Consider the following 14,770-nt stretch of genomic DNA (forward strand, 5'->3'; position numbering starts at 1 on the left):
CGCACCACACCCACACCAAAAAGGTACAGGACCATTTTTTGGGTCCTAACTAGAATCGGATCGCATGGGTATTCACACCTATGCGATCCAATTCTGCACATTGCACCGCACTGATTTCTAAAGTTTTGATTTCATGCACTAAATCGGATATTGCGTGTACTGTCCAGGGCCTCAGGAAATGCACAGCCAAAAGGGAAGGCAAGGGAACTAGGACAGCGACAACCAAAGGAAATGCTTCAGGGGTGCAGCCCTCCTCAGACGGGGAGATCAGCCACTAGATAAAGAATAAAGAGGTGGCGCACACACCTAGTGCATTATCCAAGGTTTATTGAAAGGTATGAAAGGTAAAAACATACTCACAGACGAAGTGCGTCCGCCATTTGACCGCATTGACAGTTGGAACACCTTGCTTGCCGTTGTGGCCATCGTCATTATGCAAATGCTCTTTAGATACATGCTTGGTCTGTGAGTATGTTTTTACCTTTCATACCTTTCAATAAACCTTGGATAATGCACTAGGTGTGTGCACCACCTCTTTATTCTTTATCTAGTCCATGCACTACTTTTGTTGCGATTTGCATAGACATCTGCGCCAGATGTCTTGCAAATCGCAGCTGAAATCAGCAGGTCAGCCGATTTTGAAATCGTGCGACTTCACTGTAAGTCACACGATTTCAAAATCGTTTTTGATGTGACCGGGGGGTTAATGACAGGGCACCAGCAGCTGCAATTAGCAATGGCTGTCCACACAGCCAGTAATTACCTGCAATGATTGCTGCTGGACACAGCCACATCCTGCCTCTGTATATTGCACCAGGGCTAGTCGCCCGTGTGTGTGTGAATGTAGCCTTATGCCTTGGCTTTCATGGGCCAATACAGTTTTACTCTCCCCAGACCGGGCAGGTGCAAGTTACCACGGCCACAGGTTGTGTTCAGCAGGTAGTACCATGGTAAACAGGACCCAATAAATTGAAGGGGGCGCTTCTCAGCTGCCTATTTTTTACTACCCCCCCCCCCCCAACTACATGTGTAACTAAGCCTAAGAGCTCTTGCACACAGATAGCAAATAATGCCACTTATTTTTACTGATCTAAATGCAGCCCATAGTTTTTGACTACTTGAGCTCCAGAAGATTTTACCCCCTTTATGAGCAGACCTTTTTTTTTTGCAGTTTGGCACTGCGTTATTTAATTGCCGATTGCGCGGTCATGCAATACTGTGCCCAAACACAATTTATATATTTATTTCACACAAATAGAGATTTCTTTTGGTGATATTTGATAACCACTGTTTTTTTTTTTTGCAATATAAATGAAGAAATACTGAAAACTTTGAAAAAAAAACAATATTTTTACTTTCTGCTATGCAACGTCCAATAAAAGAATTTAAAAAAATCTAATTTCTTCATACATTTTGGCCAAAATGTACTCTGCTACATGTCTTTGATTGAAAAAAAAAATCCCAATAAATGTGTATTGATATTGATATGCAGACTGATATTTTGCAAAAGGTACAGGGATTGGACTACTGAGGACTGGGGTAAAGTCATTTTCTCTGATGGATCTCCTTTACGATTGTTTGGGGCATTCGGAAAAAACCTTGTCTGGAGAAGAAAAGGTGGGCGCCCCCATCAGTCCTGTGTCATGCCAACAGTAAAGCATCCTGAGACCATTCATGTGTGGGGTTGCTTCTCAGCCAAGGGAGTGGGCTCGCTTACAATTTTGCCTAAGAACACAGCCATGAATAAAAAATGGTACAAAAATATCCTCCAAGAACAACTTCTCCCAACCATCCAAGAACAGTTTGGTGAGGAACAATGCCTTTTCCAGCATGATGGAGCACCTTACCATAAGGCAAAAGTGATAACTAAGTGGTTTGGGGAACAAAACATCAAAATTTTGGGTGCATGGCAAGGAAATTCCCCAGACCTTAATCCCATTGAGAACTTGTGGTCAATCCTTAAGAGGCGGGTGAGCAAAAAACCCACAAATTCTAACAAACTCCAAGCATTGATTATGGAAGAATGGGCTGCCATCAGGATGTGGCCCAGAAGTTGATTGACAGCATGCCAGGGCAAATTGCAGAAGTCTTGAAAAAGATGGGTCAACACTGCAAATATTGACTCTGCATAAACCATGTAATTGTCAATAAAAGCCTTTAACATTTATGAAATGCTTGTAATTATACTTCAGTATACCATAGTAACATCTGACAAAAAGATCTAAAAACACTGAAGCAGTGGGCTTTGTGAAAATTAATATTTGTGTCATTCTTGTGTCATACAAAACTTTTGGCCAGGGCTGTATACATCTCTGCCAGATGCTTGTGTTAACGAAAAAAAAAAACCAGGACAGTTTTGCACAAGTATTCACTGATCATTATGCAGGATGGTTTGTTCTAGAAAAAAAAAAACATGCGTAATAAGATCAGTAATATTTCTAGGGCCATGTCAAGGTAGCCTAAAACTACATGCACGGGGGTAGAAAAAATGCCACTTTTAGATGCATTTTTTCTTTTTTTTATGCCTCTAAACACAGGTCAGTATTTTCTAATGTGTTCACACACATTGTGGCATTTATAATATTTTAGAGCAGGGCTTAGGGGCATAAAAAATGTCCCAAACCTGCCTTCAGAGAGACGCGTACTGGCGTAATTTATTTAATATTTATTACAGGTACTTATATAGCGCCGTCAATTTACCCAGCTATATACACTGCTCAAAAAAATAAAGGAATGCTTTTTAATGAGAGTATAGCATCACGTCAATGAAACTCCTGGGATATTGATCTGGTCAGTTAAGTAGCAGAGGAGCATAAAACATAGCAGTATGACAAGTGCAATACTGCTCACACAGAGTGGTTATTAGAAAATCCAAGCGGAGTAATATAATAAGTATTAACAAACAAGTTTTATTCGATCACATGGATCATATTGAGGTTAGACAGATACATGGTAAACAAGTCTTTATAAAATCACTGAATTAAAAACATTTGGCGTCTCCAGATCTAATAATATTCGGCAGTCAGGAATCCACATAAGGCAATGAAGTTCCTAACTACTAGATCAAAGGATTTCCATATTTTCCATATAATGTCTGCATGAGGGGAACATTCTTCAAAAAGTGTTTTGGTGACCACCACAATGAATAGAATGACCTCCTAAAAATGGAAAACCAGAAAAAAAGATCATAGTAGACGGAACAAAAAATAGGATATATGCACTAACCATATTCAATAACAAAACAACCCCATAACAGGTATATATGTTATTCCGTTACCTTCTCATAAGCTTGACCATCATGAAAGGATGGATAAATGGCCTTCCTGGATAGCCACCTCAAATGGAAATGTATCCACAATAATAAGTGATTCTGGAAGTGTATAGATATAAGACATAAATATGAAACTATCATCAAACCTGAATGGGACTAAATAAGGGTAAAAATCTAAAGAATAGTACCATACAAAAGGATCAAGGGGACTCCTCCTCACTTGAAGTAAGATCAGGTCTGGATGAAAAAGTGAATATGGGGGTGGACAGCCAGGTAGTAGATATGTAAAATCCAGACTATTTGATACAGTCTATGTATATATGGATATATAAACCCAAATCTGGGTTTCCAAAAATTGCTCAGTAGTGAGAAAGTAATGCGGTTCCTTAAAAATATATATGAGACTATAAAAGCAAGCCACAGCACATATAAAGCATAGTATACAGATACTCCTCCAATAGGAGTTCAAAAAATTCCCCCAAATGAGGTAAATAGGCACAGGGTTCTCAAAAATATAAGGGTATGTGACCCGTTTATATTGATAGCACTAAAGCCAAACTTAGCCTAACGGCTATAAACTTGCCACCGGTGGAAGTAGGCTGTGACTCAAGGTTGCCATGTGCGGGCTGCTTTAGATGATGTCCTCATCGTAATTAGAGTGTCTCCTTCCTTTCCAGTGTGGAGCTGAAGCAAACCGCTTCTACCTTCCTCGTAGGCACCGCGCCCTATGGAGACGCCGAGCGTAATGATGTCATCACGTTGACGCGTTTTGTCCGCCAATCACCGCAGACTTCGTCAAGTAGCAGAGGAGGTTGTTAATCAGTTTCAGCTGCTTTGGTGTTAATGAAATTAACAACGGGTGCACTAGATGGGCAACAATGAAGTGACCCCCAAAACAGGAATGGTTTTACAGGTGGAGGCCACTGACATTTTTTTCCCTACTAATTTTTTCTAACTGTCACTAGTATTGCATTTGTCTAGGGTCAGTATTACTACTGGTAGCATGAGGCGATACCTGGACCCTACAGAGGTTGCACAGGCAGTCCAACTCCTCCAGAATGGCACATCAATATGTGCCATTGTCATCAGGTTTGCTGTGTCTGCCAGCACAGTCTCAAGAGCATGGAGGAGATTCCAGGAGACAGGCAGTTATTCTAGGAGAGCTGGGAAGTTCCTTAACCCATCAGCAGGACCAGTATCTGCTCCTTTTGTGCAAGGATGAACAGAATGAGCACTCCCAGAGCGCTACAAAATGACCTCCAGCAGGCCACTGATGTGAATGTCTCTGACCAAACAATCACAAATAGACTTCATGAGGGTGGCCTGAGGGCCCAATGTCCTCTAGTGGGCCCTGTTCTCACTGCCCAGCACCATAGAGCTCGATTGGCATTTGCCATTAAACACCAGAATTTGCAGATTTACCACTGGCACCCTGTGCTTTTCACAGATGAAAGCAAGTTCACCCTGAGCACGTGACAGACGTGAAAGGGTCTGGAGAAGCCATGGAGTAGGTTATGCTGCCTGTAACATCGTTCAACATGACCATTTTGGTGGTGGGTCAATGATGGTCTTGGGAGGCATAACCATGAAGGGATGCACAGACCTCTACAGGCTACACAATGGCACTCTGCCATTAGGTATCGGGATGAAATCCTTGGAACCATTGTCAGACCCTATGCTGGTACAGTGGGTCCTGGGTTCCACCTGGTGCATGACAATGCCCGGTCTCATCTGGCGAGAGTATGCAGGCAGTTCCTGGAGGATGAAGTAATTGATGCCATTGCATGACCCCCACGCTCGCCTGACCTAAATCCAACAGAACACCTTTAGGATATCATGTTTCAGTCTATCTGATGCCGCCAGGTTGTACCTCAGACTGTCCAGGAGCTCAGTGATGCCCTGGTCCTGATCTGGGAGGACACCATCTGTCGTCTCCTTAGGTGCATGCCCTGACGTTGTCAGGCATGCATACAAGCACGTGGGGGCCTCACAAACTACTGAGGACCATTTTGAGTTGCTGCAATGAAATTTCAGCGAAATGGACTAACCCGCTGCATCATTTTTTCACTTTGATTTTTGGTGTGTCTTTGAATTAAGTATTCTGTAGGTTGAGAATTTTAATTTCCATCAAATGATGGGGCATCCTTATGTTCCTAACACAGTACCCAGTCCACATCAGTATAGATATCCATCATGATATTTTTCCCCATTGAGATGTGATGTGTTTTCAAAATGTTCTTTTATTGTTTTTGAGCAGTGTATATATATTGACAAATATTCCACCTGCTGTGACACAAAGGACCCCAGGGTGAACTACATAACATAATCTGCCTGTTCCTTGGCCTTATGTTGGAATACTCGAAGAATAAGACACTATGCTCCCCCTAGACGACCATATTGTTAAAAATACACAATAAATCAGAGAGCTTCTAACTGAAATGTAACGTGAAATATTCCTTGAAACATATAGAATATCTTTGATCAAAATTGTGTACCACATATATATCCCAGTGACAGCTATGGTTTGCTTCTCATTTCCTGGTTTTTCAAAATTACATTCTGCTTCTCTTGGGTTATTGCATCTCTGTTTTGGCAAAATTGGACCAAAACCATCAGTAGTTGGTATAAATGATGCCTAACCTAGCAAGTCAAAGTTTTTAGGTTTTTTTTTGTGTAGTAAACTCCCCTAACAAAATTTTAAAAATCACCCCCTGGCAGACTTCTCTGCCAAGCAGAGACCTTCAGTATCCTCCTCTGTCTCCGCTCCTGGTTCTTTCATCTTCGCCTGGGTTCACGCTGTCTGCTGTTGTCAGGCATGCATACAAGCACGTGGGGGCCATACAAACTACTGAGGACCATTTTGAGTTGCTGCAATGAAATTTCAGCGAAATGGACTAACCCGCTGCATCATTTTCTCACTTTGATTTTCGGGGTGTCTTTGATGGAAATGATAATTATCAACCTACAGAGGAATTAATTCAAACGATGGGGCATCATTACGTTCCTAACATTACCCAGTCCATATCAGTATAGATATCTAGCGTGATATTTTTCTCCTTTGAGATCTGATGTGTTTTCAGAGTGTTCCTTTAAATTTTTAAGCAGTGTGTGTATGTATGTATATGTGTATATATATATATATATATATATATATATATATATACACACACACACACAGTGGAGCAAAAAAGTATTTAGTCAGCCACCAATTGTGCAAGTTCTCCCACTTAAAAAGATGAGAGAGGCCTGTAATTGGCATCATAGGTAGACCTCAACTATGAGAGACAAAATGAGAAAAAAAAATCCAGACAATCACATTGGCAGATTGGAAAGAATTTATTTGCATATTATGGTGGAAAATAAGTATTTGGTCAATATCAAAAGTTCATCTCAATACTTTGTTATATATCCTTTGTTGGCAATGACAGAGGTCAAACGTTTCCTGTAAGTCTTCACAAGGTTGGCACACACTTGCTGGTATGTTGGCCCATCCTCCATGCAGATCTCCTCTAGAGCAGTGATGTTTTGGGGCTGTCGATGGGCAACACGGATTTTCAACTCCCTCCATAGGTTTTCTATGGGGTTGAGATCTGGAGACTAGCTAGGCCACTCCAGGACCTTGAAATGCTTCTTACGAAGCCACTCCTTCGTTGCCTGGGTGGTATGTTTGGGATCATTGTCATGTTGGAAGACCCAGCAACATTTCATCTTCAATGCCCTTGCTGATGGAAGGAGGTTTGCACTCAAAATCTCACGATACATGGCCCCATTCATTCTGTCCTGTACATGGATCAGTCGTCCTGGTCCCTTTGCGGAGAAACAGCCCCAAAGCATGATGTTGCCACCCCCATGCTTCACAGTAGGTATGGTGTTCTTTGGACACAACTCAGCATTCTCTCTCCTCCAAACACAACGAGTTGTGTTTCTACCAAACAGTTCTATTTTGGTTTCATCTGACCATATGACATTCTCCCAATCCTCTTCTGGATCATCCAAATGCTCTCTAGGAAACCTCAGACGGCCCGGACATGTACTGGCTTAAGCAGGGGGACACGTCTGGCACTGCAGGATCTGAGTCCCTGGCGGCGTAGTGTGTTACTGATGTAGCCTTTGTTACGTTGGTCCCAGCTCTCTGCAGGTCATTCACTAGGTCCCCCCGTGTGGTCCTGGGATTTTTGCTCACTGTTCTTGTGATCATTTTGACCCCACGGGGTGAGATCTTGCGTGGAGCCCCAGATCGAGGGAGATTATCAGTGGTCATTTATGTCTTCCATTTTCTATTTATTGCTCCCACAGTTGATTTGTTAACACCAAGCTGCTTGCCTATTGCAGATTCAGTCTTCCCAGCCTGGTGCAGGTCTACAATTTTGGTTCTAGTGTCCTTCGACAGCTCTTTGGTCTTCACCATAGTGGAGTTTGGAGTGTGACTGTTTGAGGTTGTGGACAGGTGTCTTTTATACTGATAACAAGTTCAAACAGGTGCCATTGATACAGGTAAGGAGTGCAGGACAGAGGAGCCTCTAAAAGAAGAAGGTACAGGTCTGTGAGAGCCAAAAATCTTGCTTGTTTGTAGGTGACCAAATACTTATTTTCCACCATAATTTGCAAATAAATTCTTTCCAAATCAGCCAATGTGATTGTCTGGATTTGTTTTCTCATTTTGTCTCTCATAGTTGAGGTCTACCTATGATGCCAATTACAGGCCTCTCTCGTCTTTTTAAGTGGGAGAACTTTTTTGCCCCACTGTATATATATATATATATATTTATTTATTATATTCACATCAGTCTGTGACGCTCAGGGAGCATACAATCTAAGTTCCCTAACTCACATTCATTCATACACATACTATGGCCAATTTAGACAAGAGCCAATTAACCTACCAGCATGTCTTTGGAGTGTGGGAGGAAACCAGAGAACCCAGAGGAAACCCACGCAGGCACAGGGAGTACATGCAAACTCCAGGCAGGTGGTGCTGTGATTTGGATTGCACTACATTTGCGACCTGGGTTTGGGATGTCATTAGCATTGCATTGGCACCCGCTGTAGATCACAAGGATAGTGAATTTTGAACTCATGGTGGGATACGCGCACAGAACATACGTTTCCCGCATTGCGTTCTGGTGTGCACGGGCTTTTAAAGCAGAACTAAAGGCAAAAAAACTATATACAAATTAATACCCTATAAAGATGATAGCAGAACTGAAGGCAAACCAATTTATTTTTAAAAGATGGAGTAAGGAGGGAATATAACCTCTGTCAGGTTTTTTTTTTTCCCCATCTGTGTCCCATTAGAAAGATCTCCGTTCACTTCCTGTCCAATAGCCAAAAGCAGGAAACAAGAAGAAATTTATACAAAGTGAGGGAATCCCTGGTTATCACCAGAACTAGTGTCCCCATTGAAACATCCCCCCTCTATTCCTGTTCTGGTGAGAACTCAAAATATGGGATTTTCTTTTACTTTCATTTTCGGTCAACAGGACCAACACCAAAATAGTCAAACAGAGAGGGTGGATATCCCTAAGAGGGACACAGACCACAATAAAAACTTGATGGGTATATTCAAATCCCTCCCACCTCTATCCGAAACAAAAAAAAAGTGTTGATTTAAGTTACACTTTACATTAAAAAAGAAGCACCTTGAATGCAAAGCAGTATTCTGCAGTACTTCAGTGTCACCACTAGATGTCCTCAGTCTGATAGCCAGTATTGAATCAGCACCACTTGCTCTGAGCCTAGGTCATCCTAGACCTGTCCCCAGCCTACGACTAGACACTTATGAGCTCATCTCACTGCCACTGACTCCCAATGCAAATCGTCTGGGGGTCTTGTTGGCGGAATACATTAAAATATATAAAGGATATATGTTTTGGTGACATGCAGTGTGGAACCCATTTAGCAACCTATTGTTTTCATTTTTTCTTTCTCTGACAGCAAATGCATACAAATGAATACATAAGGAATTCACACATTCAGAAACCACAAAAGTCAAAGTGATTGAAAATAGGCATTTATTGTACATCATATTTCTTTGATATAGTCACTTCAAACTGGAAAAAGCAAATCAGCTCTGCTCTGGAGATAGTTATATACATAAACAAAATAGGACATGAAAGTTGCTGTATAAAAACAAGGACAGTAAAGACACTAGATTCTAGCGGTCACATCTGTTCTGCAATTTACAACATGAATCGATTTGTAAAGGTAACCCCTCCAGTTTGCAGTTTCACAGTTTTTTTCATTCTATACACAAGACCAGGGACTGACCATTGGGGAAATCAGGCACTGCCCGAGGGCCTGGGGTCAGTAGGGGGCCCCTTGAGATGTCCCTGGTACCTTTCAGAGGATTTTTTAGGTGTGGTTTGAGTGTGGGTGAGGACACAGGGGCCCCATGATCCCATATTGCCCAGGGGCCCCATGAGTTGTCAGTCCACCCCTGCACAAGACTCATTGAAATTTGCTATATTGTAAGCAATGGCATATTGTTTATTACAGGTATTTAGAGCTTGTTCCCATATGTGGCAGCCCTTTCTGCCCCTCTGAAAAGGAATCTGTAGCTGATCGCCTTTCAGAGGATGGTGGACAGGCGGCCAGGAGGTGATATGTCTTAATGCAGGTGCAGGGCAGTAGCAACATGCCATATTAAATTTAATGGGTTGTGTTTGGTGGTGGTATTTCCCAAAGTAAAGCATGATGGCTGCTGTGGCTTGTGTACAGCCCTGGGTCCTGTTTTTGTTTAGGCGGGCGTGAAAACAACCACCTGTTTTTTCAATCCCTTGGTTGCTCATGTGAATGAGCCAAGAGTTTACACAGATGTTTACATACTGTACATTCACATCAGTCCCTGCCCTCAAGGAGCTTACAATCTAAAGTCCCCTCACATACACATACTAGGGCCAATTTATACAGGAGCCGATTAACCTACCAGCATGTCTTTGGAGTGTGGGAGGAAACAGCGGAAGAATATTCAAACTCCATGCAGGACATACAAACTGAGAACGCCAATGCTACAGGGCACTGTGCTTATCATTTTATTCCTGCGTGATTTAAGCAAATATAACACATTGGGCTTTCTTTTTTTCACACAACTCACTAGGCCCTGAGTACCTTTAGTAATTTTAACAGATATTATCAATTTATAACTCAGAAGTGTCTTGTTAGAAGAAGTGTTATATGTATGTACCTGTGTATCATTCTCAGGACATAACAAATCCAGGCAATAGGTCTAGTATGATAGGTCTGGTATAATTGGCCCTAGAGTCTATTTTTTAAATGATAGTATATACAGTTATGGGACTTGTAGCATTATTTTCTCCACCAGTCTACCCAGAAGAACAAATATAAGCCCACACGTTGACTTCTGTTAAGTGAAGCTAAGTAGTGTTCAGCTCAGGTGAAGATCAAGCTGTAGAGAGATTAGAGATTTAAATGGAAACATTTAAAAAAAGAAATACAAAGCTTCCATTGCTGACCAGTTTTTGAAAATACTTGTTTCCTGGCTCTCATGGTAATTTATTGGCTTCGATAGTTTCTGAATACTGACCCAGAACAAGTATGTAAATCAGGATTTCTGACTCCACTTACAGTACTGCTTACTTGTTCTAGGTCAGTGACTAATAAAGAAGTGAAGCCAGAAACAGCCAGGATATTAACATCTTCAGAGACCAACAATGAAAGTGTAACAATTTTTCTCCATACCAATTACTATTAAAGCTGAACTGCCGGCATAAATAAAATATAGAAATTAAACACAGCTTTGTATTCATTATTAGTTAATTGAAAATATGTTTTTCAAAGAAAACAGTGTAAGCTCCTGAATTTTGATTTGGCTTCATTGTATTTCCTTTACAGCAGAGCTTAAACTGAAGGAAAGAGAAGCAGCACAAGGATCCAATCAGTTGTGCTGCAGAGTGATATAGAGATGAGATTATCAGTGTGTTGCTTCTCCTTGCATGGTCCAGTTACAGGCTGAGGGTAAAGACCTGTAAGTATTACTTAACTGCAGTAGGAAAAAAAAAAAAATCAGGTTTCTAGGTCTCTGGCATGGAAGACAGGACTGTGTAGTATGGAAGAGCTGTGTAAATGTAAGGACTGCAGGGACAGTAATAAAATCATTTGGCAGGTAAAACAGCTGAGGTCTATGTCATTTATCTGTGCATTTAGCGGTTTTTCAGTTCAGAATTCACAAGGTGGCCACAATAATCTAAGATTGGTGTCACCCAGGCTAAAAAAGAAAGAATGCATCCAGAAGATATGTACAGGTACAAATCTGTCACAGAGATATACACCTTAATTATTTCAAAAAACAAATATAAAACCTTTTATGTTTACTGATAGCAACTATTTAATTGCTTGTGAATAGTTAGAAGATGAATAAAACCTAAGACCCAAGTCAAGCAACATCTAAAGTGAAGCTGTACCATTTTCTAAACATATATTTATATTAGAGCCTCTGTCTGATCTATTGATCTGCATTGCCACCTGTGTCCCTATTGGGGAGAGTACCCCTCATTTCCCATCAGGACAGGAAGTTATGGGAAATCCATTCTATATATTAGAAGCATTCAAAAGCTCAAAGTTTTGCATTAAAGTAAACAAAGAAGCTGGCCACACTACAATGACATGGGATTTAAACAGACTGTATTGTTCTGGACAAGATCACCAAACGTTCAACCAGACCAAGCCTCAGTTTGATGCATTTCACCCAGAAGAGCTTACCATATATAGGGAGCACTGATGAGCTCTATTATGCTGCCAACTGGCTGCCCCAGAGATGGGTGGATTGTGGACTAATGAACAGCAGCTCTCCCTTGTACAGTCATAAAGGAAAGCGACAACTAGAGGGGCACTACATATCTTAGAGTAGGACATTGGTGACCAGTTGGTGGCCCTTTAGGTGGTTTTCAGAACTGACAGCTGCTTATTGGAAATCTTTGAGAGTAGTATGGTGTGTATTCCCACTCCCAGAATTTACAGTTATGACATGCTGAGGAAGAGCAGACACACACATACTATGTTTTAAAATTCTTTCACATGTGCATAACGGTTGACCACAAAAACGGGCATTACTTTTATTTTTATAGCCTGCAAACATTGATCTCAGGGTAAAACTAAGGGTTGTTCTGATGTATAATTGATCTCAATTTTCTCCTTTGTTTCTGCAACTCTAAAACGTTTCATAAGTCTACAATCATGTAACAGGCAAAAATAGTGCAATGGGTCTCACACTGACCAATACGGATTATCATACAGCATAAGTTCAGCAGCAAGCAATATGCAGACAACTCCAGTCCTGGAGTTTTATAAGGTATGTAAAAAATGTCTAATACTGTGCAAGCAGATCTTTGCCTCATTTAAATGACAGCGGGACTAGCGCCTATCTTGAATACCATGGACATATGATTACAAATACTGTAAGCTGCCTTCCTGATGTCAGCCAGTAGATGGCAGCAGAATTCCAGGGTTCTATGGATTGGGCCCTATACAGTATATACCAGATTTATGATCTCAGATTTCATACTAAGCTCACTAAGTAATGACAAAAAGTAGTCTGTGCTTTCATACACAAAAGAATTCATGCTCCAGCTACTGCATTCTCTTCACGGTTTGCTTAGACTTTCTTCATGTGCTTTATCATACACAACGATTGCACCCACACTTATCTTGAAAGGCTTTTGAAATTTGTGCTCAGTCAGTGCAAGCAGAAAACTGGACTGGATGTTTAAAAGCATAAAAAACGCAGACTAGAATTTTTGATAACCGCTTTCAGCTTGAAAAGTATCAGCACCGATTTTCCTTAATTAAATGGACGCGGAGTTTATGATCGGGCCAGACATGCCCTTCATTTCATGTTCTTTTAGCCGGCTTGGCTGTCAATTGTTTTTCTCTCTCCAGCGCACGCTCACGTTGCTGTTCTTGCTTAAGATTTTCCTCCTGTTTTTTCTGCTGCAATTTTAGTGCTCGCTTCTGAAAACAAGACAAGAAATCCATCAGTAACTGTTCCATCAATCAAAAGGCTAGCGCAAAGTCATGCTTGTAATTGTCATCCTTGAAATGCCTCATGAGACTTGTAGTTTTACAACAGCTGGAGGGCCCCAAGTTGAGGGCCCATGGTCTAACCCTAGGTTCACATCTGTGCGGGTGCCATTAGTTGTAATGGCACGCCACCTGCACTGGAAAACGCAACCGTACTGGGAACCAAGGTTCCCGTGTGGGCTGTGTTTTCAAAAGAAATGTAGGGACTTCTTCCCTGCGTGTCACGGGCACGGGAGTCCATTCAAATGAATGGGCTCTCGTGCCCGTGCAAAACGCGGCCTGCACGGCCGCATATATGTGAACAAGGGGTAAAGGGATGTTGCAATTATATGTGAACACTGGTGTACGGAATCACGGCTGCCCAAAGCAATACAACAAACCTTTTTTGGGAAGTGCAATCTCAGGCAAAAGTACCTCTTTCTTGCTGTAAATTAAAAACAATTCTAGAATCCAAAAGATCAGGACGGCTTTATTCCGGTAAAAACACCGCCTTTATTGCAGTACATCTTTGTAACAGAACTCAAAATCATGGAGATCACAGTGGGGGACTCCAGGTTGACGAGTTTCATGCCTCTCAGCTCTTATACATAACCTGCTGGATCGATCCGGCAGCCACCTAATATAGGAAGACAAGACTCCATTCAGCTGTACACAATTAGCTGCTGAAAAATCAATCCCAAATGAGGTCAGCTACATACATTACTTACACACACAAAAAAAAATTAAAGGAACACATTTTAATCATAGAATAGCACATCAAGTCAATTAATCTGGTCAGTTAAGTAGCAGAGGGGGTTGTTAATCAGTTTCAGCTGCTTTGGTGTTAATAAAATTAAGAATGGGTGCACTAGATGGGCAACAATGAAGCAATCCCCAAAACAGGAATGGTTTTACAGGTGGAGGCCACTGATTTTTTTTTTACTACTCATCTTTTCTGACTGTTTGTCACTAGTTTTGCATTTGGCTAGGGTCAATGTCACTACTGGTAGCATGAGGCAATATCTGGACCCTACAGAGGTTGCACAGGCAGTCCAACTCCTCCAGGATGGCACATCAATACATGCCATTGCTAGAAGGTTTGCTGTGTCTCCCAGCACAGTCTCAAGAGCATGGAGGAGATTCCAGGAGACAGGCAGTTACTCTAGGAGAGCTGGACAGGGCCATAGAAGGTCCTTAACCCATCAGTAGGACTGGAATCTGCTCCTTTGTGCAAGGAAGAACAGGATGAGTACTGCCAGAGCCCTACAAAATGACCTCCAGCAGGCCACTGGTGTGAATGTCTCTGACCAAACAATCAAAAACAGACTTCATGAGGGTGGCCTGAGGGCCCAACGTCCTCTAGTGGGCCCTGTGCTCACTGCCCGGCACCATAGAGCTCGATTGGCATTTGCCATTAAACACCAGAATTGGCAGGTCCACCACTGACACCCTGTGCTTTTCACAGATGAGAGCAGGTTCACCCTG

The 14,770-nt window shown here is 41.7% G+C and overlaps 1 protein-coding gene across 4 annotated transcripts in view; it reads right to left on the bottom strand.

The window, feature by feature from the left end:
• The window catches only part of BLOC1S6 (biogenesis of lysosomal organelles complex 1 subunit 6), an 86,138-nt gene that overhangs the window by 41,889 nt on the left and 29,479 nt on the right, over positions 1-14,770 (bottom strand). For 2 of the 4 annotated variants that reach the window (XM_089670286.1, XM_089670287.1), the window contains one exon: positions 9,266-13,237. The exons of 1 other annotated variant lie outside the window; for it this stretch is intronic. In XM_089670286.1, coding sequence (XP_089526412.1) covers positions 13,118-13,237 — 120 coding nt within the window. In that variant the 3' untranslated portion in view covers positions 9,266-13,117. Of the gene's footprint in view, positions 1-9,265; positions 13,238-13,782; positions 13,923-14,770 lie in introns of those variants that run through there. One more of the 4 variants, XM_089670289.1, reaches the window with a different exon arrangement.

Source organism: Staurois parvus, unplaced genomic scaffold (assembly GCF_062004578.1).
Source record: "Staurois parvus isolate SC_StPar_1 unplaced genomic scaffold, SC_StPar_1.0 ptg000089l, whole genome shotgun sequence".
Taxonomy (NCBI): domain Eukaryota; kingdom Metazoa; phylum Chordata; class Amphibia; order Anura; family Ranidae; genus Staurois; species Staurois parvus.